Here is a 24,379-nt window from a genome sequence, read left to right on the forward strand (position 1 = left end):
AGCTTGTGTTTTACACACACAACACACACACACACACACACACACACACACACACACACACACACAACCACACACACACACACAACACACACACACACACCCACACACACACACACACACACACACACACACACACACACACAGAGAAGGCTGAGGGTTAACACATCTCTGTGTCTGTCTGGAGTGGGTGGGCTAATCGATAGTGAGGCTGTAATTGATTGGGCTGGCCTAGCCTCTCTTCATCTTGCAGAAACCAAACACCCTCTGGAGAGACAGGGGCATGGGGAGGCAGGGCTTGGAGAGCAGGGCATGGGGAGGCAGGGCATGGGGAGGCAATGGGGAGGCAGGGCATGGGGAGGCATGGAGAGACAGGCATAGGGAGACAGCAGGGGGAGCATGCATGGGGAGGCATGGCATGGGAGGCATGGCATGGAGAGGCATGGCATGGAGAGCATGGCATGGAGAGGCATGGCATGGAGAGGCATGGCATGGAGAGGCATGGCATGGAGAGGCATGGCATGGAGAGGCATGGCAGGAGAGCATGGCATGGAGAGCATGGCATGGAAGGCATGGCATGGAGAGGCCATGGCATGGAGAGGCATGGCATGGAGAGCATGGCATGGAGACAGGCATAAGGGAGCATGGGAGACAGGGCATGGGAGGCAGGGCATGGAGAGACAGGGCAATGGGGAGGCATAGGGAGACAGGGCTTGGGAGACAGGGCATGGGAGACGGAGACAGGTATGGGAGACGAAGGTATGACACAGGCATGGGAACTGGGAGGGAGACAAGGCATGGGGAACATGGGGAGACAGGCATGGGGAGACAGGGCATGGGGAGACATGGGAGACAGGCATGGGGAGACAGGATATGGGACACAGGGCATGGGGAGACATGGGGAGACAGATATGGGACACATGCATGGGGAGACATGGGAGACGGGAGACAAGACATGGGGAGGGAGACAGAGCATGGGGAGACAGGATGATGGGACACAGGGCATGGGGAGACATGGGAGACAGATATGGGGACACAGGGCATGGGAGACAGGGAGACAGGTCATGGGGAGACATGGAGAGACAGGTCATGGGAGACATGGAGAGACAGGTCATGGGAGACATGGAAGACAGTCAGGGGAGACATGGAGAGACAGGTCATGGGGAGACATGGAGAGACAGGTCGATGGGAACATGGAGAACAGTCATGGGGAGACATGGAGAGACAGGTCATGGGGAGACATGGAGAGACAGGTCATGGGGAGGACATGGAGAGACAGGTTCATGGGGAGACATGAGAGACAGGTCATGGGGAGACATGGAGAGACAGGCCATGGGGAGACATGGAGAGACAGTCATGGGAGGACATGGAAGACAGGCATGGGGAGACATGGAGAGACAGGTCATGGGGAGACATGGGGAGAGACAGGCATGGGAGGGAGGAGACATGGGGAGACAGGCATGGGAGACAGGGCATGGGATGAACAGGCAGAGACAGGGACGGGAGACAGGCACATGGGGCAAGACAGGCATGGGGGAGACATGGGAGAGGACCCAGGGGCGTCGTCCCTGTCATCTCCCCATGTGTCTCCCCATTTGCCCTGTGTCCCATTTATCCTGTTATCTCCCCATTTACCCTGTCTCCGTTCTCCCCAAATCGCCCTGTCTCGCCCAACCACTGTTCTCCCTATGCCTTCCCCGATTGCCCGTGTTTCTCCATGCCCTGCCTCCCCCGAATGCCCTGTCTCACCCGATGCCTCCCCATTGACCCTGTCTCTCCATGCCCATGGCCTCTCCAATGCCAGTGCCATCTCCATTGCCATGCCTCTCAGCATGCCATCTGCCCCTCTCCATGCCATGGCCTCTCGCATGGCCAGTGACCTCTCCATGCCCATGCCTGCTCCATGCCATCCTCTCCATGCAATGCCTCGTCCATGACAGATGAAGTGAGACGACACGCCTTCTTTTCATGCCAGTGCCTCTCCATTGCCATGCCCGTCTCGCATTGCCATTGCCTCTCGCAGTTGCCATGCCCCCCATTCCATGGCCTCCCCATTCCAGCGCAGACCCTCCCTCGTGCACCCTGTCCCCTATTGCCCTGTCTCTCCATGCCTCCCCATTTGCCCTGCCTCCACCATGCCCTGACCCTCAGCCCATGCGCCTGCCTCCGCGCCATTGCACCTTGTCTGATCCGAAAGCCCTGCCATGCCCCAACTTGGCGCGCTGTCTCTACGACAGAGGTGCATTTGGTGTGTCTGGCATCTGGATAGGGAGAAGAAGAGGCGATAGGCCAGCCCAACAAATTTACAGGCCCTCACTAATCGATAGCCCACCCACTCACAGAGCAGCACACAGAGAAGTGGATATAACCCGATGACAGCCAAATCGGTGTGCTCTGTGTGGGGTAGAGTGCCGATGTGGTGTGTGTAGTGTTGTGGTGGTGTGTGGTGCTGTTTGTGGATGACATGAGAGAACACGGGCATGGGGAACAGGGCATGGAAGAGACATGGTGTGGTGTACGAGACCAGGCATGGGCAGGACATGGGGAGACAGTTGTCGTGGTGTGTGTGTGTGTGTGTGTAATGGAACATGGGGAGACAGGGTATGGGAGACAGGCCATTGGAGAGACAGTTGTGGTGTGTGTGTTGTGTGTGTGTGGGGTGTGGGTGTGTGTGTTGTGTTGTAAAACACAAGCCTCGTTTAGGATGTTCCCAAGTGAACAGGGGATCAGTATTTAATGTCAGTCATGTGGGAGAGACGAGAATCACTCTGCTGCTATCCTCAGTAGTACATCTACCTATGTGAGGCCTTATAACCCACTTCAGTGGCCGCGTTAAAAGCTGAAGCCAGAATTAGTTGAACATACCACTACTACTAAACAGCGTATGCATCTAGAATGGTGTATACAGTCTCCTGGTTAGAGCGCGGGTGTGTCGCCCATGGAACACATGGGGTACGTCTGTCTGTCATGCTACCCACTTTCAGCCCGTGTCCTTCAGAGAGGGGAAGGGAGAGACAGGGGCAGTGAGGGACTATATAAGAAAGTCCGAAGGTGGATGTTGGAATTTCGAGCGAGAATAAGGAGTGTCTCTCGAGAGGTCGATGTCTGCAGTTTGGCGCGCCGTCTAGAGGCGCGAGGCGGGGAAGACGGAAGACCACTTTCCCTCTGGCTCAGGAATTCATTGGTGGTGCGGACAGAGCTAGACATTGTATTGTCATGAGTGGCTTGACCTGAGCAGAAATGGGCTGAACAGCATTTGCCGCTGAATGGGACACTGTAAAGTCAGACAAAATTGGTCTGTATGAGGAGACATGGGGAGTACAGGCATGGAGACATGGAGAGACAGGCGGAGAGACAGGGTATATGTAAACTCCATGAGAGTTGCATTAAAAGACATTCTATGTGGTCCTAATTAAATGCCATAATTTTTAGTTGCGTCTTCGATTCCTAACAGGTTGAGGAGACCGAACAGGCGCCAGGAGGTCCAAAAGTAAGCTAGCAGTTAAGGGGTATATGGTTATATTGTAAAAGTCATAGGATTTCAATGAGCTATGTGGCTGTGACAGCTTACGTGACCAGCTCTGTCTCCAGGGTTAAAGGAGCTTCGATATGGGTTGGGTGGTAGGGAGTGGGGGTCATTGTGGAGGAAGGTGAGCTCACAGGGGGTTGGGTGATAGGGAGTGGGGGTCATTGTGGAGGAAGGTGAGCTCACAGGGAGGTCTGTTGATAGGGAGTAGGGCTGTATGTCATAAAATTATGCCAACCGATAATTGTCTTGCAGAAGACTGCCGGTTTCACGGTAATTGACATTAATTGACATAAACATGTTTAGCATTTCCAGGCCTCCACACAAGCTGTATTTAAGATGCTGATACGGACCTTTGGAACAGCTACATTTAAAAAGTTTAAATCAATTTAATTTACACCATCACAACAAATCCATTATTTATGTTAGGCAGGTCTAAAGAAACATGATGATATGAAGAAAATGTATTTCAGAAGAACAGAATAGGAGTTGCCATACTGTATGTTTTCTGGCTTTGCGCCATGTCATAGGCTTGTTCATTTACCCGACAAGATATGTTTATGTCCCATGCCATTATTTTATATTATATGATTTTATAGTAAGAAGAATTGAATTGAACTTAACTGAAAGAAATAGAAGTGATATTTTTCCCATTCCGGCGCGAGTGCAAATATGAAGTGGATATGTGGAGCGTAAAAGTGATCATTTGAAACAGGTCCTATATGCTTGATTTTGAGTTATTTGGCAAATTTTGTTGTGAATGATACAAACCTTAGAATGTCTTACAAATCAAAATGTATACGTATATGGGCTATATGCTATTGATGATTTGAGAAAGTGCACATGCTGTGTGTCCTCTCATCAAGTGATCATATTTTCACCCATCAGACTATTCTCTCGTCTTTACTAATATGTAACATTTGTTTAGATTTAGAATGGCCTATTTATCAAATGGGCAAGAACAGGAGCAAGACAAAAAAAGATGTCTGGAATAGCAAATGGAGTCCACTTTCCCTACAGTACGTTTTTAAGTCATGTCGGGTAGGCTACTCAGGTATTTTCGCTGCAGGACAGGTGATATTCCGCCCAAACTCTGTATGCCATGGGCTTTCCAACCCTGTTCCTGCAGCTACCCGGGGCTTCATTTGGGAAACCAGGTGAAATTTGTTCGGCAACATCAATAGTAACATGTTTTCACAATGAAACATATTTAATTATACAGTTGACAGCTGGAGAAAGGAATGAAGAAGAGAGAGGAGATGGAAACTCACGGTGGGGAGATATTCTGTAGCTAAATGTAATGTCAGCCTATTAATTATACAAATGGCCTATTACTAGGCTATTCCAAATCAAATACAAATGCACTATAATTGTAGACTAAGCCTAAATTTAACAAATTCAGATTATCTTAAATCAGTTTTGTGTTTTTCTGCTGTGTGTAATATGTGGTAGGCTATTTATTGTGTAATGGCACAAACATAATTGTAATTCTTTGTTTTCTTTCGGGCTTGGGCTCATATACAGTATCGGCCAATGCTTATGCATAAGTTATAATATGCATATGAGTGTTTTGAATGAATCATCACCTTAGAAAGCGCTGTCCATTTCGTTGTGCTAGGCTTTGAAACAGCATCCACAACGACCATGTTTTCCACTCAGTTTGAACCTGCTGTTGAACTTCTTTCTTCAAATTGATCAATCACAGTGAGGTGAGTTTTAAAAGCACATACTGTTTTGATGATAAGTGTTTGATGGGATTTTCAATTGGATTTACATTGTCAGAGTGGTTAGAGGGACAATAGAGCCCAGAGCACCGGGCCAGTAGGACCTGCTGGTTGTTAGGGGGTTGGGTACTTCCAATGCATGTCCAGAGTGTATAAAATTAGATTACCATGACTCAACGGTCATATAGAATTTTACTGCGGTCATAACCCATGACTGCCAGTGTGGCACTAATACTGTCACTGCAACAGCCCAAGTAGGGAGTGGGGGTCATTATGGAGGAAGGTGAGCTCACAGGGAGGTCAGGAGTGTGTGTCATTATGGAGGAAGGTGAGCTCACAGGGAGGTCAGGAGTGGGTGTCATTATGGAGGAAGGTGAGCTCACGGGGAGGTCAGGAGTGGGGGTCATTATGGAGGAAGGTGAGCTCACAGGGAGGTCAGGAGTGGGTGTCATTATGGAGGAAGGTGAGCTCACAGGGAGGTCGGGAGTGGCGGTCATTATGGAGAAAGGTGAGCTCACAGGGAGGTCAGGAGTGGCGGTCATTATGGAGGAAGGTGAGCTCACGGGGAGGTCGGGAGTGGCAGTCATTATGGAGAAAGGTGAGCTCACAGGAAGGTCAGGTGTGGCGGTCATTATGTAGGAAGGTGAGCTCACAGGGAGGTCGGGAGTGGCAGTCATTATGGAGAAAGGTGAGCTCACAGGAAGGTCAGGAGTGGCGGTCATTATGGAGGAAGGCGAGCTCACAGGGAGGTCAGGACGTGGGAGTCATTATGGAGGAAGGTGAGGTCACAGGGGGTTGGGTGGTAGGGAGTCGGGGTCATTATGGATAAAGGTGAGGTCACGGGGGTTGGATGGTAGGTAGTGGGGGTCATTATGGATAAAGGTGAGGTCACGGGGTTGGGTGGTAGGAGTCGGGGTCATTATGATAAAGGTGAGTCATCGGGGTTGGGTGGTAGGGAGTCGGGGTCATTATGGATAAAGGTGAGGTCACGGGGGTTGGGTGGTAGGGAGTGGGGGTGTTTGTGCATAGTTTTCTCCTTAGGTGACACCTATCATTCTAAGTTCTGTTAATGTGATTAGGAAAGGTTACACAGCGGTATTCTGATGGCCATCACCAGCTCTGTCTGTCATCACCTGTAACACGGGAATAACGAGAGGCATGAACGTCTTCTGCTCTGAGATGAGGAGTCTCGTCTGGCTGGTCTAGCTGGCTGTAATCTCTGCATATTAAATATGATCATCTGATGGTTTACAGGGCGATGGAGCAGTGGGACGGTGTGCTATGCTAGTTTACACAGTGTCCTCCTGAGACTCTGCCACTCTGCTAAAAGCTGCTACTTGTTGAGCAGCAGAAGTACAGTCATTTCAGTCATGCTGTTAAATCTCAGTAATTCATTAGCAGTGATTCAGTCAGCGCCTCAGGGGCCAGCGAGCAGCAGTCTCAGTATGTCTGACCACTGTTCCTTCACTGTTCCACCACGGTTCCTTCTTTTTCCACCACGGTTCCACCACTGTTCCACCACTGTTCCTTCACTGTTCTACCACTGTTCCTTCACTGTTCCTTCTTTTTTTCCACCACTGTTCCACCACTGTCCCACCACCTTTCCACTGTTGGTGTCCACCACTTTACTGACTGCTTTAGTGCTCTGTGGGTCTTTTTAAAGGTTGATGGATTGTGATAATGATGCCTCCTACTGTCTTCATGATCATCATAGTCAGTAGGGTGGACACGGATAGTGAAACAGTTTTCACAATTATGTCTTCCTCCTCTCATTGATATGCATGGTGTAGTGATAGTCTGTTGCTGTCGTTGTGTGAAACCCTACACTGTTATTAGAGATTCTCACTGAGGTTTTTATACGGTCAGTGACTCTCACTGGAATGTACATGTGGAATTCTCCGCTCAGAAGTGGAGGGAGAGAGAGCATTGCAATGAGTGCTTGGCAGGATCCAAAGCCGTAATCGCTGCGTCTGCATCCAGGAATTAGGAAATGGTTCCTAAATGGAGCCTGTTGTCCCAGTGGAACCATCCATCCATCTGCCTGGAGGCTGGAGCACAGGCAGCATTCTGTTTGATGAGCCGACAGACGGGTCTCGGCCCCTCTCCTTGGCGTGATGTAATGTAACGTCTCCTCCCCTCATTAGAGGGACTCCCCCACCTTTGATGTGATTGCTGAGTCTCAGACTCTTCATAATTATCCATACGGGAGTCTTCCAGCCAGCTCAGCCAATCTCTCAAGCAGAATATCATGAAGACTGCTGGATGCTCTACACACTGCCCTATCCCACCTGGACAAGAGGAACACCTATGTGAGAATGTTGTTAATCGACTACAGCTCAGCATTCAACACAATAGTCCCCTCCAAGCGTGACACTGCTCAAGGACCTGGGCATGAGCACCTCCCTCTGCAACTGGATCCTGGACTTCCTGACAGGCAGACCTCGGGTGGTGAGGGTAGTCAATAACACCTCAGCCACGGTGGCCCTCAACACAGGGGGGCCTCCCAGGGGTGCATGCTCGGCCCCCTGTACATCTCTTACTCTGTTATATTAATACCCCCCTCAACAGTAGTAGTATCTGTTATTCCTTCTTAAGGTTGCAAAGGGAGGTTATATTAGTGGGAACTATCAAAGTCTACCAGTAAACTAACAGAATTTTGGTAACTTTCAGGGTTTGTTTGGAATTTTATCAAATGACATCTAGTGGCATTTCTGGGTACTTCAGATTGTCACACGTGTCTAATTATCTCTGACCATCTGTGTTGCCTTACTGCATGCAAAATATATAAAATAATAAAATAAGAGGATTTGAAAATAAAAATTTGAATGACAAAGCTGTAAAACATTCTCCTAAATATAAACCATAAACTCTGTTATTAACATTGGTGTTTAATATTATTTTTCATTTAATTTTTATTTGAGTAATTTAGCAAATGCTCTTATCCAGAGTGACTCAGCAGGAGCAATGCCTTGCTCAAGGGCGAAGGTTTCAGCCTATATATACACAGTATATATTTTTTACACACGTTTATTTGACTATGTCTTTGTAAATGTGTTGGCGCCAAACTGGTGGCAGTTGTGAAAATAAGTCAATAGTTGAAAGAGTTGCAGAGTTCATAAAAAATAATGCATTTGTTGATTCTATAATTTTTTTCATTAATTAGGCTATTTTCTCTTGAATCATATGATCTATCCACTAGAAACTCATGGACAATAGGGATACAGATATATAAAAAAGATATATTTAGAAAGCCCAAAAATAAGGTGGAAGTGGGTCTGTAACTATGTAAAACAGGCTCTCCCGGGAATGAAGTGATTCACAGTCTGAGGAGGCTGACAGGTAGGCGGAGCTGAGGTCTCTCTCTCTCCAGACAACAGCTGCTTCCCTGTATAGGGGAGAAGAACTGTTGCTGCCTGCCAAGAGAAATAGATCATATTGGGGCCTATTAATAGAATATAAATAGATCTTACTGCTACTTAGCGTTATAAAACGTTTTAGATTATGTTATGTTGCCAGCTGGGAAATGATCTATGGTTGTTAAAAGGGATGACTTMAGGAAAAAAAGAGCCTGCATGTTGGGACTACAACCAAAGAGAAAAAAAGCAAAGACAAATGAAAAAGGGTATGAAGGGCCATGTAGTGAAAGAGAAGGGATGTAGAAGGCAATAAAAGATTTCTTCTAGTTGCACTATACAGCAGTTAGTTCATTACACTATGCTATTTGAAGTACAGCTTGCCAGTAATGTACTCTACCTTTGGGTTCATTACCTTGAGACCACACCCCTCAGAGTAAGAAAACCCTGTAACCTTATACACTTCACTCTGATGTAATTACTTACCTCTTCCTCTCGACTCGCATGACCCGGGAATTCAGTGTCCTCTGCCAGTGTTGATTAAGACTCTCCCTCAACGCCATCTGCCCTGGAGGCAGAGTTTTTCAATTACACTCAACACCCCTGGCTAATTGTGCTGTTCACTTCCCTGGATACCCTCCCTCTTTCCTACTGACACATCAACCATTATGTCTTATCTTTCTACTGACACCAATGAACAGGAACACAAAACAACATGCCAATTCATTCCAGTGTGCAGCAGATGTATTTTCCAAAAAGCTTGGAAGCCCTTCAGGGGGTGTTTCTAGGGAAGGAGGTGGGTGAAAGGGGCTGGGATTATACAAATGATACAAAGAGATAAACCCTGGCTTAATTTGATCAACATGAGGTGATCATCTCTTGTTTACTGTTTAGGAAAGAGAGGGGCCTTGAGGGAGTGACTGTATGTGTGGGGCGGCTGAGGCGGGCCAGAGGAGACAATGTATGGCACTAGTGGCATACTGCAGTTTCACCCCCCCCCCCGCAAGATCAGAAAAATGTGAAGTTTCATAGATAATCTCATGCTATTCTACACATTTTGCAATCAGGCTGAGAGAATTTTGGATTTTTTAAGCTTATTACTTGCAATTCTACCAATACGGCTGCCATTTTCACCCCATTCTGGAACGATGAGGGTTTATGACACATGGCCATGGGCCGTTTTTCTTTTGGCGGGCGACCATAGAGATCCTATAAAATGATTAGGGGCTAAGTCATAACCCCTCAACGTTACAGAATGGGGTCCAAACCAGTCTAATTGGAATGAATGGCAGTAGAGGCATACTCCTGATTTTTACTTATGCAGGAAAATTAAACAAAGATGTGATATATCAGAAATTCTATAATAGAATACTTGTCAACCTAAAATATTGTCATATAATCATAAAAACWGTTTATTATGGGTTTTATACACATTTTCTGTATGAATAGCCTAAYAAAAATATGCAAACAGACCATAAATATCTCCATGTTTGTTTTCTTGGAAAGCGGAGAGTCCTTTTTATATGATACAGTATCAGTACTTGTAACTTGTCTAAGTCCTATCATCAACTGATTTCAAGTTTGAATGGAAAGTTGACATATTGGCAGTTAATTTGAAAAATGTATGAAATAATTCCTCAAATGTCTGGATAGCTAGCTAACAAACATACAGTGCAGATACATTCTTCAAATGTATTATTTTACACAATCTTATCACAGCACTAGCAAACTATGGTCTACCAGCTCCCTGACCAAAATGTCTGACCTTTATCCCATCATAYGAAGATGTGTGTGGTACGCCAGTGTATGGCACAGCAGGGAGAGTGTGTGTGTTTGTGKAAGAGCGAGATTTTGTGTGTGGTGGCGGGAAGAGGACAGGTACTCCTCTTACAGAGGATAATGAACTCTGCGCTGTATTATCCCCCACTGTCCTTTGTCTGCTGCTGCAGTGGCACAGGGAGGGATGTCCTCTGGATCTCTCTGGCGCTCTCTGCCTACATGAGAGCCTCCACACTGCAGTGTCTGACTGTCTGGGCTACATGATGGAGAGACCAGGGAGGGACACATGGAAATGGAGGAGAGATGCGTAGAGAAATGGAGGAGAGATGCGTAGAGAAATGGAGGAGAGATGCGTAGAGAATTGGAGGAGAGATGGGTAGAGAAATGGAGGAGAGATGGAGGGTATTATGAAAAACAGATAGTGGCTGGCTGCTCCTCTTTCTCATTTAGGTCACTAACAGTGCAGTGCATGTAGGGAAATTAACCCAGACTGCTGAAGGAGGCTTCCGGATGCTTCGGGCACCAGCCGAACCGGTAAGGAGAACCGAACGAGTATGTTCGRATTCTCCCTTAAAATACCTTTGCTTGAAAAACGAGAGAAAAGTGGCAACAGTACTGTTTGTCCATCTTGAGACGCTGTAGCCAGTATACACTTCCTCAAAATGGTCAGAATTAATCTAAGATAACTCAAGAAATCTGTCATTCGTTTTAACGTTTTTTGCAGAGGAAATCTTAGTCGCACAATCTATCTAAGATGTTTGGTGCAGTATTTCTCARGAAAATMAGTCGTCTATTGTTGAATGACAACGAACACTTAATTGAAGAATCCCTACCATTGACCAATCACAGACGAAGGGGCATAGACTTTCGTGTGCACGAACAGCCGAAATACCCGTTACGGAAGACCGTTTAGAGGAAGGCTTACATGATACAGTATTAGCCTGAGTTAGCTGCCGCACCACCTTACAGGCCTCTAGACCTTACGGTACTGTACGGGTCAGAGTACTGGATCTCAGAACAAGCTGACAGTCCACCCAGGCATAAGGCTTAGTGGGACTGGCTGACTCTTACGATCTGACCTTAAGAGAAATCAGGACCTGCTTACCTGCATGGAAGTGTTGAGCATTTACACTGTTGCTGGGCAGAATGCCCTACTGTATAGACTCGCTCAATTATAATAGTGAGAGGTAGCAGGCAGTTCTCCACCGTCCTACTAGTGAATCTGCTAGATCTGATGAAAGAGAGAGATACATCTATTCTTTCCTACTAGTGAATCTGCTAGATCTGATGAAAGAGAGAGATACATCTAGTCTTTCCTACTAGTGAATCTGCTAGATCTGATGAAAAAGAGAGATACATCTAGTCTTTCCTACTAGTGAATCTGCTAGATCTGATGAAAGAGAGAGATACATCTATTCTTTCCAGGTGCTGTGATTAAGCAGTGCACTCTAGGTAGATGATGTCATAACACTGTTTGAAAAGCTGTTTCTGCTGTCTCTGCACTTTTACACAGGACAGCCACCGTTTCAGCTGCAGCGTTATGTGCTAGCGTAATTTATTCACTTTCCATTGGAAAAACATCTGTAGAAATATACCTATGATACTGTGTTGGATCTCATGACACAACATATCATGATTTTGAGCACCACATGTAGGAAGACTTTAGTAGAAATTCACAGTAGTATTTCAGCTAGACATGGAATATTATATTATAACAGTGTTTTGATGGACAAAGAGCTCATTTTAGACTTAACTTATTCATTTGCTTAGGCAAAGTCATGTAAATAATAGTGTGCGTTCTCCAGGGATGAACATGCTACAGTAGACTATGTAGCTATGATCACGTCTCAATGACAGCGCCTTCTCTGTGTGCTGTCTGGAACAAATGCAGAGAATATAATGAGTAGGAAGGAGGTGCCAAGTAGCCTAGCGGTTATGAGCATTGGACCAGCAACCGAACGGCTGTTGGTTTGAATCCCCTAGCCGACTACGTGACAGATCTGTCGYGGCCCTTGTGCGACYCACTTAACCCTAATGGCTCCTGTAAGTCGCTCTGGATAAGAGCATCTAGTAAAATGTAAATGTAGAGTGAGCTCTGTCCATCAACCATGTGACCTGTCACATACACCCACTGACAGGCAGATCTGGGGGAGTTCAGGGCTGACTATGTGGAAGCAAACCACTGCTTTTCAAGTAAAGACAAGTAAAGGTTTGTCATAGTTTCATTTTGTTCTGGTCTTCCTGTCCTCTGGTGTTTCTTTGTTGTCTGGTCTTCCTGTCCTCTGGTGTTCATTGCTGTTCTGGCTTCTGTCCTCTGGTGTTTCTTTGTTTTCTGGTCTTCCTGTCCTCTCTGTGTCATTGTCTGTTCTGTGTTCCTGTCCTCTGGTGTTGTCATTGTTTTCTGGTCTTCCTGTCCTCTGTGTGTCATTTGTGCTGGTCTTCCTGTCCTCTGGGTTGTATTGTGCTGGTCTTCGTCCTCTGTGTTTCATTGCTGTTCTGTCTTCTGTCCTCTGTGGCATGTGCTTCTGGTCTTCCGTCCTCTGTGTGTCATTGCTGTTCTGTGTCTTCCTGTCCTCTGGTGTTTCATTGTTGTTCTGTCTTCTGTCCTCTGGTGTTCATTGTTGTTCTGTCTTCCTGTCCTCTGGTGTTCATTCTGTCGTTCTTCCTGCCTTTGTTCATTGTTTGTCTGGTCTTCCTGTCCTCTGGTGTCTTGCTCTCTGGCACTTAGCTAAGCTCTCATCACCAGCCTGATGAGTTTTGTCTCCCACTCTCCGCTCCTGCAGATTCCATCTATCTTCTTTGGTTCACTTCTCTCTGTGACAGGGATATCAGTCTATCCACTGACTTCCTGTCTCTTCCTCTTCTCTCTCCAGCCTCTAAACATTACGTTCACTTCTCTCTCCACTTTAGGGTCATGTGGTTTAAATATTATACCTAATTTCTAGCTCCTTTCATGTACCTAGTCTCTCTGTAATCAAATGTTTCTCCTGACTCTCTTAACGGAGGCCAGTAAGACGTCATCCTGTCACTGGTCTATAGAGAACACCTATAGCTGGCCTGGTGTGATGAAACCCCTGATCCACAGTGACCTGTTACTGCTCTCTCAAGTACACTACCTAAAAGGTCACAGTAAACACCCCTCCTACAGGTCACAGTAGAACACCTCTCCTACAGTCACAGTAGAACACCCTCCTCCTACAGGTCACAGTAGACCACCCTCCCCTACAGGTCCAAGTGAAACCACCCTCCTCCTACAGGTCACAGTAGAACCACCCTCCTCCTACAGGTCACAGTAGAACCACCCCTCCTCCTACAGGTCACAGTAGAACCACCCTCCTCCTACAGTACACAGTAGAACCACCCTCCTCCTACAGTCACAGTAGAACACCTCCTCCTACAGGTCAACAGGTAACCACCTCCTCTCTGCAGGTCACAGTTAGACCCACCCTCTCCTGCAGGTCACAGTAGACCACCCTCTCCTACAGGTCACAGTAGAACCACAGTTTCATGATCAGTATTTTAAACTAGGACAAAATGGAGAGTTACACACCTAGATCTAAGTAATTCCATCGCGATGTTAAGAACTTGATACACCACAAAAGAGACCATGTCAGTTCACCGTGTGTTGATGCAGGTGACCCTAGAGTGCAGTAGTGGAGTGTGAGGTTTGTCACGAAACCGGCTTCAAAAACCGTAACAAAAAGGAGACAAACGTGGATAATGCGGTAACAAAAATATATATTATTAAACTAAGGTAACTAAAACTGCAAATAAGCACGTGTGTAATCAGTAATCCCGATACTGTAAGTGGTGTGTGTTTAAATGCATGTACATGTGCATAACGCGTGTGTAGGTTGAAAGGTGCTAAAAACAACAACAAAAGTAACAAACAACAGCACACAAAATCCTAAGTGACGGTCTGCATGGAGAAGAGCTCCTCTCATCGAATAAGGGAATGGTGTATTTGAATCCGAGACACCGGGCCCAGGTGTTTCCCAGCTGACGACCCTCCCAACTCCAGCCCACTCGACACAATAAGGAAACAAGAACAAAGAGAGAAATACGGCAGACAGAGTGGGGGTAGAGTGTCGACCACAGAGTATGTAACAGGAAGTCCAGAGTATGAGTAGGGACTAATGCTTCAGCTTAGGTGTAATAACGCCCTCTTCACATTGCTGTAATAAAGCATGGTGGAGGAGTACTCATGGAGTGGTATGACATTACAATATTGTATGTTCTGTATGTGTTTGAGAGAATGGGGGATGGCGTATCTCTTTCAGAGCAGTCTCCTGCTCTTTGATTGAATTGATTGGGGGAGAGTTCAGTGCACAGGTCAACATGCTTTGGATTAGGTTCATGGAGATGCTATAGCAATTACTGACAGGGTGGAAGCACACGTCATTGGCTCGTTTTTTWAAACTTCTGGGGAAATAACTGCTAGTTTGCCAACACACTATGAGATTCGGTAGAGCTAGATTGTCCTGTTTGAGTAGGAGGCTGTTTTTCTGTCCTCAGTTTATCTTGAATCCATGCATTTAGATCAGATGTAGTGGGGATGCATAGTTTACATGAAGATGTGTTGGTATTTTCTCCCTCACAAAGGTCTATGTGACATCTGAGCTGGTTATCCTACAGGCTTTAACTCCACACCTCTACTTACAATAGTACTGATGTTGGGTTCCTGTTGAAGCAAATATTTCCTCAGTTTATGTCAAACAAAGTTGAATATTTCATATTCCTTGCGGCGTTCTCTCTTTGTCTCTCCTCTCACCCCCTCAGGAGAGAGCTACGTCTGTGCGTCCGAGAACATCTACAAGAAGGTCGACTACACAAAGAACGTCAACCCCAACTGGTCTGTGAACGTGAAGGCCTCGGCCAGCCAGAAGAACCTGCAGAGCCTGGCCAGCAAGCAGGCCAACGAGGCCCGGGAGGGTAAGGAGTTTGTTCGGCCCAAGCTGGTGACGGTGATGCGGAGTGGCGTGAAGCCGAGGAAGGCCGTCCGCGTGCTGCTCAACAAGAAGACGGCGCACTCCTTCGAACAGGTGCTCACCGACATCACAGAGGCCATCAAGCTGGAGAGCGGAGTGGTCAAGAAGATCTACACACTGGACGGAAAGCAGGTAGGTCACACATTCACTCACACTGGACGGAAAGCAGGTAGGTCACACATTCACTCACACTGGACGGAAAGCAGGTAGGTCACACATTCACTCACACTGGACGGAAAGCAGGTAGGTCACACATTCACTCACACTGGACGGAAAGCAGGTAGGTCACACATTCACTCACACTGGCACACCTCAACGCCCAGTTCACCTCCAGAATGTTAGTTGGACTCAGATAGATGTCAGACTAAGGTCACATTCAGCACTACTAACCCGGAGTCATTATACAAACATCTGAAACAAAAATGAATCAAAAATATACCTAAGAAGTCTCTTATGTTTAGTTCTGTCTCTGTTGATATTGAGAGGCAGCCTGATAATGCCGTATAGTTTGTTTTTCTGTCCCTATAAGGTTGTTTCTATTGAGGCTCTGGGGAACATGCAACCTGGAATAAGAGGATAAAAGCTGGAATAAGTAAAGAGTATGTTTTAAATACTGATGTAATTTCAAATCATTCAAAGAAGAGAATAAAGTCATGCTATGTCATCCCAAAGACGTTTCCTATTACCACAATAAGGTGTTACCTGGTGTATGCCTGGGCCAAGCTTTATGTGTTCCTGCAGGTTGATCATCCCATTTTGGGTTGTTAGGTGCTGTGTAGAGAAACCAACCGCTCCACAGCAGCACCAGCACCAGGAAGTTGAGTCCATAGGTCGGGGGCGACTCACTGACGAGGTGCAACTCATTTGTCTGTTGAGACATACCCACACACCCCTGACTTGACTAAGCAGCCTACCAGTTGGCTGAGGTGGGAAACTTAATCAGAAACGGTGCAGATTGCTCAGATCAAAGACTGACGCTTCTTCAGAGAGCTGGACTGACATCAGATAGTCCCACAGCGATCCATCCATCACTCAGTCAGAAAGGAAGGCAGAGGGAGGCTGCCTTGGCTCCCAGCTCTCTACCAGACCTGCAGTGGAATGGAAACACCCATATAGGCTAGTTATTGATAATCAATATGTGAATTGGCTGTTTCATCATGATCTTCATGACTCAGATGAGATAGAATAGACCTCTACAGCCCAACCATGAAAAGAACATTGCCTTGTTATGAGGGGTTGTAATGCACCATAAGGCATATGAACATTTAAATGACTAATATCCATATGAATCTATTTACACTGCCAGGAGGCCACTCAAAGTGCAGCAATTAGCAGCTSTAAAGACAAACGGCCAGCTGTCCGTAGGCTCTTAAAGCAGTTTAAAGGTTTTCGGTACAATAGAGTAGTAGAAATGGAGGTAATGACAGTGTGTGAGGGCTCCTCTGAGAGGTTAAAGTGCCTCTACCTCAGCAGGCAGCCACAGCCCTGGCCTGGTCAGCCCCAGAGACACACAGAGGACACATCAGGAGGCACAAACAACCCTGATGACCTGACATAGAGAGAGGACATTACATCCACGTTCTAAAGGGTGTCGGCAGTGGTAGAGTGAAATCTGCAATTTTTCGTTTTTTTTTACGATGCCGTCGTTGATTTCATGTCCTTGCTGGGAGCAAAAGACAATTRTGCCCTGTCATAATGCATCTGACTCTGTTCGTTAGAATGTCCTCTTCTCTTCTCCTGGCTGTCCAACACCACTCAGTGCTGCAAGAGGCCAGGCTCAATTAGGCTCCAGTACTATAGTCCCAGTCTTAGCCAGGCTGAGTGTTTACAGATATGGTTAAACTGACTGCTAATCTCTTGTGTCTGGACCACTCTGATTGTATCAGTCATCAAACACGCATCTGAGGCCACGGTCGGCAGACTAACTAAGGAGATCCCCCCCTCTCTCTCTGCCTTTGTGGAGAAGTCAGATCTCCCTTCCTCTGCTTTTTGTTCAGCTGATTGAGGAGAAAGGGATTGTGCTCCCTCTGTCTCTGTTATTTCTTCATTATTATTCCTGTTAATAACGGCAAGATGTAAGTCCAGCAGGCTTTAGAGGACAGAGCTGCAGTGTGGAGATAGCAGGCTGATTCGACTTCACTATCCCACCCCAGGGGCTCACTGCATGTCTGCCCCAGGTCACTGTCTCCTAGTAGGCCCCTTAAGATTTCTGTCACTTTGAGCCTAGGCAGTGTTGTGCATTTCTTTTTAGATATAAGGCAGCTGTGGATCAATATAGATGGAAACATGCTGGACTTATGTCTGTGCGTGTGCACATGCGTGTTTGTATGTGGACACAATACTGTCCAGGATTTATATTCACATTCAGTCTCACATTAAGTCTGATCAGCATATTTCACTGACCCAGTCTGGAGCGATCTCACACCAGGAAACTGAAACTCACAAAACCTGAATGTAGGGCTGTGARGGTCTTGGAATTTGAGGTTACGGTAATTGGCCAGGCCAATGTACATGGTCACCGTCATAACCGTTGGGAGGGGGGATTGGCGTATACAGTGGGGCAAAAAAGTATTTAGTCAGCCACCAATTGTGCAAGTTCTCCCACTTAAAAAGATGAGAGAGGCCTGTAATTTTTCACCATAGCGTACACTTTCAACTATGACAGACAAAATGAAAAAAAATCCAGAAAATCACATTGTAGGATTTTTAATGAATTTATTTTGCAAATTATGGTGGAAAATAAGTATTTGGTCACCTACAAACAAGCAAGATTTCTGGCTCTCACAGACCTGTAACTTCTTCTTTAAGAGCTCCTCTGTCCTCCACTCGTTACCTGTATTAATGGCACCTTTTGAACTTGTTATCAGTAAAAAGACACCTGTCCACAACCTCAAACTGTCACACTCCAAACTCCACTATGGCCAAGACCAAAGAGCTGTCAAAGACACCAGAAACAAAATTGTAGACCTGCACCAGGCTGGGAAGACTGAATCTGCAATAGGTAAGCAGCTTGGTTTGAAGAAATCAACTGTGGGAGCATTATTAGGAAATGGAAGACATACAAGACCACTGATAATCTCCCTCGATCTGGGGCTCCACGCAAGATCTCACCCCGTGGGGTCAAAATGATCACAAGAACGGTGAGCAAAAATCCCAGAATCACACGGGGGACCTAGTGAATGACCTGCAGAGAGCTGGGACCAAAGTAACAAAGCCTACCATCAGTAAACAACTACGCACCAGGGACTCAAATCCTGCAGTGCCAGACGTGTCCCCCTGCTTAAGCCAGTACATGTCCAGGCCCTCTGAAGTTTGCTAGAGAGCATTTGGATGATCCAGAAGAAGTGGGAGAATGTCATATGGTCAGATGAAACCAAAATATAACTTTTTGGTAAAAACTCGACTCGTCGTGTTTTGGAGGACAAAGAATGCTGAGTTGCATCCAAAGAATACCATACCTACTGTGAAGCATGGGGGTGGAAACATCATGCTTTGGGGCTGTTTTTCTGCAAAGGGACCAGACGACTGATCCGTGTAAAGGAAAGAATGAATGGGGCCATGTATCATAAGATTTTGAGTGAAAACCTCCTTCCATCAGCAAGGGCATTGAAGATGAAACGTGGCTGGGTCTTTCAGCATGACAATGATCCCAACACACCGCCCGGGCAACGAAGGAGTGGCTTCTTAAGAAGCATTTCAAGGTCCTGGAGTGGCCTAGCCAGTCTCCAGATCTCAACCCCATAGAAAATCTTTGGAGGGAGTTGAAAGTCCGTGTTGCCCAGCAACAGCCCCAAAAATCACTGCTCTAGAGGAGATCTGCATGGAGGAATGGGCCAAAATACCAGCAACAGTGTGTGAAAACTTGTGAAGACTTACAGAAAACGTTTGACCTCTGTCATTGCCAACAAAGGTATATAACAAAGTATTGAGATAAACTTTTGTTATTGACCAAATACTTATTTTCCACCATAATTTGCAAATAAATTCATTAAAATCCTACAATGTGATTTTCTGGATTTTTTTCTCATTTTGTCTGTCATAGTTGAAGCTGTACCTATGATGAAAATTACAGGCCTCTCTCATCTTTTTAAGTGGGAGAACTTGCACAATTGGTGGCTGACTAAATACTTTTTTGCCCCACTGTATCAGACTCAAAATAAACACGTTGCTTTTCTCTGCAACTTCACTATTACCATTACACTGTTATTATCAGAAGCATTTCATTATTATTCGAATTATTGTTACCTCTAAGTATTAGTCAGGTTTACAAATGAAGAAACATCAGATTGGAGAGGAATTACTGAGAGGAATTACTGATTTTGAAGCACTAAACCATTCACACCYAGTCCGATGCGTTTTGCCCTCCACTTTTTCCGAACAAGTTGCATAACGTCACCTCATTCTCTGTGGCAATATGTTGTTCAAAGTAGAGTTCTTCACGGGTCCCAAAAAGTCTGACTGTACCCGAGGACAGTCGGACCTGTTCCGAAAAGGCCAGTGGAAAAACAGACCCAAACAGACACATCCCGGTTCGGATCCGCAAGTAGGAAGAGAGAGCAAAAGAAACCTCAGACCGGGCACTGCAAATTTATTAACAATAAAAAAACAGAAATACCTTATTTACATAAGTATTCAGACCCTTTGCTATGAGACTCTAAATTGAGCTCAGGTGCATCTTGTTTCCATTGATCATCCTTGATAAGTTTCTACAACTTAATTGGAGTCCACCTGTGGTAAATTCAATTGGTTGGACATGATTTGGAAAGGCAAACACCTGTCTATATAAGGTCCCACAGTTGACAGTGCATGTCAGAGCGAAAACCAAGCCATGAGGTCAAAGGAATTGTCTGTAGTGCTCCGAGACAGGATTGTGTCAAGGCACAGATCTGGGGAAGGGTACCAAAACATGTCTGCAGCATTGAAGGTCCCCAAGAACACAGTGGCCTCCATCATTCTTAAATGGAAGAAGTTTGGAACCACCAAGACTCTTCCTAGAGCTGGCCGCCCGGCCAAACTGAGGCCAAACTGGCCAAACTGAGCAATCAAGGGAGGAGGGCCTTGATCAGGGAGGTGACCAAGAACCCGATGGTAACTCTGACAGAGCTCTAGAGTTCCTCTGTGGAGATGAGAGAACCTTCCAGAAGCACAACCATCGTTGCAGCACTCCACCAATCAGGCCTTTATGGTAGAGTGACCAGACGGAAGCCACTCCTCAGTAAATGGCACATGACAGCCCGCTTGGAGTTTGCCAAAAGGCACCTAAAGGACTCTCAAACCATAAGAAACAAGATTCTCTGGTCTGATGAAACCAAGATTGAAATCTTTGGCCTGAATGCCAAGCGTCACGTCTGGAGGGAACCTGGCACCATCCTGATCTAACATCTCTGGAGAGACCTGAAAAGAGCTGTGCAGCAACGCTCCCCACCCAACCTGACCTGTGAGAGGATCTGCAGAGAAGAATGGGATAAACTCCCCAAATACAGTGTGCCAAGCTTGTACCGTCATACCCAAGAAGACTCGAGGCTGTAATCGCTGCCAAAGGTGCTTCAACAAAGTACTGAGTAAAGGGTCTGAATACTTATGTAAAAGTAATATTTCATTTTTTTATTTTTTATACATTTGCTAAAATGTCTTAACCTGTTTTTGCTTTGTCAGACCATTGTGTGTAGATTGATGAGGGGAAAATAAAAATTGTCAATTTTAGAATAAGGCTGTAACATAACAAAATGTGGAAAAAATCAAGGGGTCTGAATACTTTCCGGGTACACAATGAATAGCAATATAGTTTGAAACTTATTTAGAGCATTTAAAAAAAAAACTAATWGGCCTAGAGAAGCATCGATCGATCCTCTTGCTTGCTGAATAGCTATAAAATAGTCTACAATGAACTGGTGGGAAAGTTTGAATGGTGATAGAGACGTGTAGCCTAGCTCTGGTGTGGTGTGATCACATTGGCTAAATTCATACCTTGCTGCACTGATGCATTGCAAACGTAAAAAACAGGCAGAGAGAAATGTATTAATTCAATTCACACACCAAACTTGTTCCGAATAAATAATTGAGGGATTGTGGCAGGACGATATTTTCGCAGTTGGCGTCATAAACAAATGTGCTCGTATTTATTATTTTCTTCATAATTTTTCTGATAAAAATAACATACTTTTTTAGAAAGGGCCTTTACTGAAAATATTACATGATGGACATACTGACAGGCTACTTTAGGAAACTATCAGAATGGACATACTGTAGGCGATAGACTGAGCCAGAACAACCTTGTCAACTGCTGTTGAATAATTCATGAATAGTCAGACACATCCAACCTTTTTTTAAGAGAAGACCAATTTATGTATTTACTGGCAAGCAATGAAAATGTGCATTGTATAAAAGAAAGTCCTCTTTTTTTAAACTGAAGTGGCATAGCCTATAGATAGCAAGGATACTGCTTCTACGCCACTGTGGGATTAGCTGCTGGAGCATCAAACGACAGCTGTAAAGAGGAGATGTAGACAGTTTAAAAGACAGACGGACTAAGTTAGCTAAATAATCTACATAAAAATAAAAATGAATGTAAGCCTGTTTAAACGGTTTTGACGGTTATTTTATTTTCATGGCCGTCTTCATCCCTAACCGTCAGTTACACAGTTATACTGTACCATCACAGCCATACCTGCATGAGAAGTACAGTAATAATATGCCAAACCTCTTTAGCTTTTATACAAAATGGGGATGTTTTTCCTAAACGAGAGACGGTGTCAAACGTTCATTGTCTGCTTAAAGGCACTAGACCTTCTTTTGGATTGAATCTCAGATCTGTTGTCTCTCTCTAACTCTATCTCTAGGAACTGTTGGCTGTTGCATGCTATGAATGTTTAATAAGATGCACTTCACACACTGATTTTATTGCTGGCTGTATGATTGCATGTGCCATATGTATAGTTTGATGTGATATGATTGTACATATCATCTGTGTTTTTTTGTGTGAAACCCACACGTTTGCCTTTGGTCTGTGTATTACGCAGTACACTCTTAAACCTACATGGCTCTCAGATGCCCTAGTGTGTAGCAGTAACAAACCCACTCTAACCATGTGTTCACCAGCCTAATCAAAGTGTATTATAATACACTGTGTCTGTTTCTCAGAATGTGTCTCCAGTCCTGAGGTTCATTGTAATGCACAGACACGTAGGGTTCACCTCCACTTCTGGAGTGATGAAACTGCGATGTGAGTAGTGTTAGGGCTCTCTTTGTGTGCTGAAGCTGGCGAGGCGGGGTGGCTAGGCTAGCTGCAGGCGAGGCGGGGTGGCTAGGCTAGCTGCAGACTGCAGGCGAGGCAGGGTGGCTAGGCTAGCTGCAGACTGCAGGCGAGGCAGGGTGGCTAGGCTAGCTGCAGACTGCAGGCGAGGCAGGGTGGCTAGGCTAGCTGCTAGGTTAGCTGCAGACTGCAGGCGAGGCAGGGGCGATATGCTGCTGGTGGTGATATGGTAGGGGGAGTCTTGATGCAGTGCCAGCCCCTCCCTGATCCTGCACCGTTCCTCCTCTTCCCATTCCGCACACCGACAGCTGGTGTGACTGGTTGCTAGGAGACCACATCCGAAGCACAAAGAGAGCCCAGCTGGTGTGGACTGGTCTATCAGTCACCACATCCAGTGTGTGTGTGTTTCAATATCAGCTGCCATGTATGCAGTGCTTGACTTGGACTGAAATAGGTGTCTGTACTCCTTTTGGGTCAGGTACTGTTTCTATTTAGCTCCACAATACTGTTGAGCTAAGATTCCATAAGAGGAACAGGAGCTCAAGCAGTAGCTAGAACATTTAAGATGCCGGTACTCCTGCCCAAGTCAAGTACTGCATGTATGTAAGGTATGTTCATTGTACACTGTCTGGGTACGTGTGTGTGTGCTTTGCATAAGAATTTGACAGTGTGTGTGTAAAAGGGAGCGAGAGAGAGAGGCAGATTCGTGGGGCCAGCTTATTGCATGTTATCCAGCAATTTGTCCTTGAATGCGGACTTCACCACTGTTTATTGCTATGTGAAGATATAGCCCCCCACCAGCCGCCGCCCCCTCCTTCGCTGTCAGTGAGTAAAACGCCACAATTTTCTCCTCAACAGCCTGCGCATTCAGACCCAAGGAGAACAGGGGCGGGGTGATGGGATACAGGATGCATTCTCCAGTTTAAAAAACAGAAAATTGGGATCTGTTTTATATTCACTGCAGGGGATAATTATTCCTTGTATCTAAAAAGCTGGAGTGAATTCCTTCATTCGCCCTCTCCTGTCTTTACAGGGTACATCAGGGAGGAGAGACTTATTTTCCTGGCAGCCATTTTGTCCCTATTTTTTCCTAATAGCTGTGTTCATGGTAGAGTGACTCACTAAATGCCACTGTCCTTTTAACTTGAGGGCTCTCCCAGAACAGGTGTTTTTTTGGCTTTTAACAGCAAGTTCAGGCAAATTGTCGATCAGATTCTTTGTGACTTACACCACAATCGTTTTCTAATATTTGCTGTATTGGGAGTAGCTCTCCAATCTTTCTTTAAATCATCTATTCATTTAAGGAAGTGATGAGTACACTGTTGTGGCCCTCGTTTTAGAATGTTCGTTATGGCATCAAGGTCCTGAGCTGAGCTTGGCCATATGTCTTGTTAACTCATTTCCTACAAAGAGGCACTATAGATGCTAATTAGCACTCAATTCAATCTCATACATCCATGTTCCCTGCACAAGGTCACGCTGCAATTGTCTTAGCACAGTACACCCCCATCCAGTTTGGCCAGTGAATCAGTGAATATGATTTAGGTACGTATGCTTCATGTTTAAATGTTCCCAGGTTGAATGCCTGAAAATCTGACTTTCCTCTGGAGATTGCAGGGTTCTTTCTGTCTGCTCCTCTGATCAGGGGAGGGTTTGCAAGGCATGCAGTGGAGGCGGTTGTCATGGCAATTTACTCCACAGTGATTGACTCGGTGTCTGTGACAATGGCTACGCAGCAAAATACGCTGAGTGTGCTCTTT

The 24,379-nt window shown here is 45.8% G+C and overlaps 1 protein-coding gene across 1 annotated transcript in view; it reads left to right on the forward strand.

The window, feature by feature from the left end:
* The window catches only part of LOC111964229 (neuronal migration protein doublecortin-like), a 74,353-nt gene that overhangs the window by 1,929 nt on the left and 48,045 nt on the right, over positions 1–24,379 (forward strand). The window contains 1 exon segment of the mRNA XM_023988035.2: positions 15,159–15,499. Within this exon segment, the coding sequence (XP_023843803.1) occupies positions 15,159–15,499 (341 nt within the window).

Source organism: Salvelinus sp. IW2-2015, linkage group LG5, assembly GCF_002910315.2.
Source record: "Salvelinus sp. IW2-2015 linkage group LG5, ASM291031v2, whole genome shotgun sequence".
NCBI lineage: Eukaryota > Metazoa > Chordata > Actinopteri > Salmoniformes > Salmonidae > Salvelinus > Salvelinus sp. IW2-2015.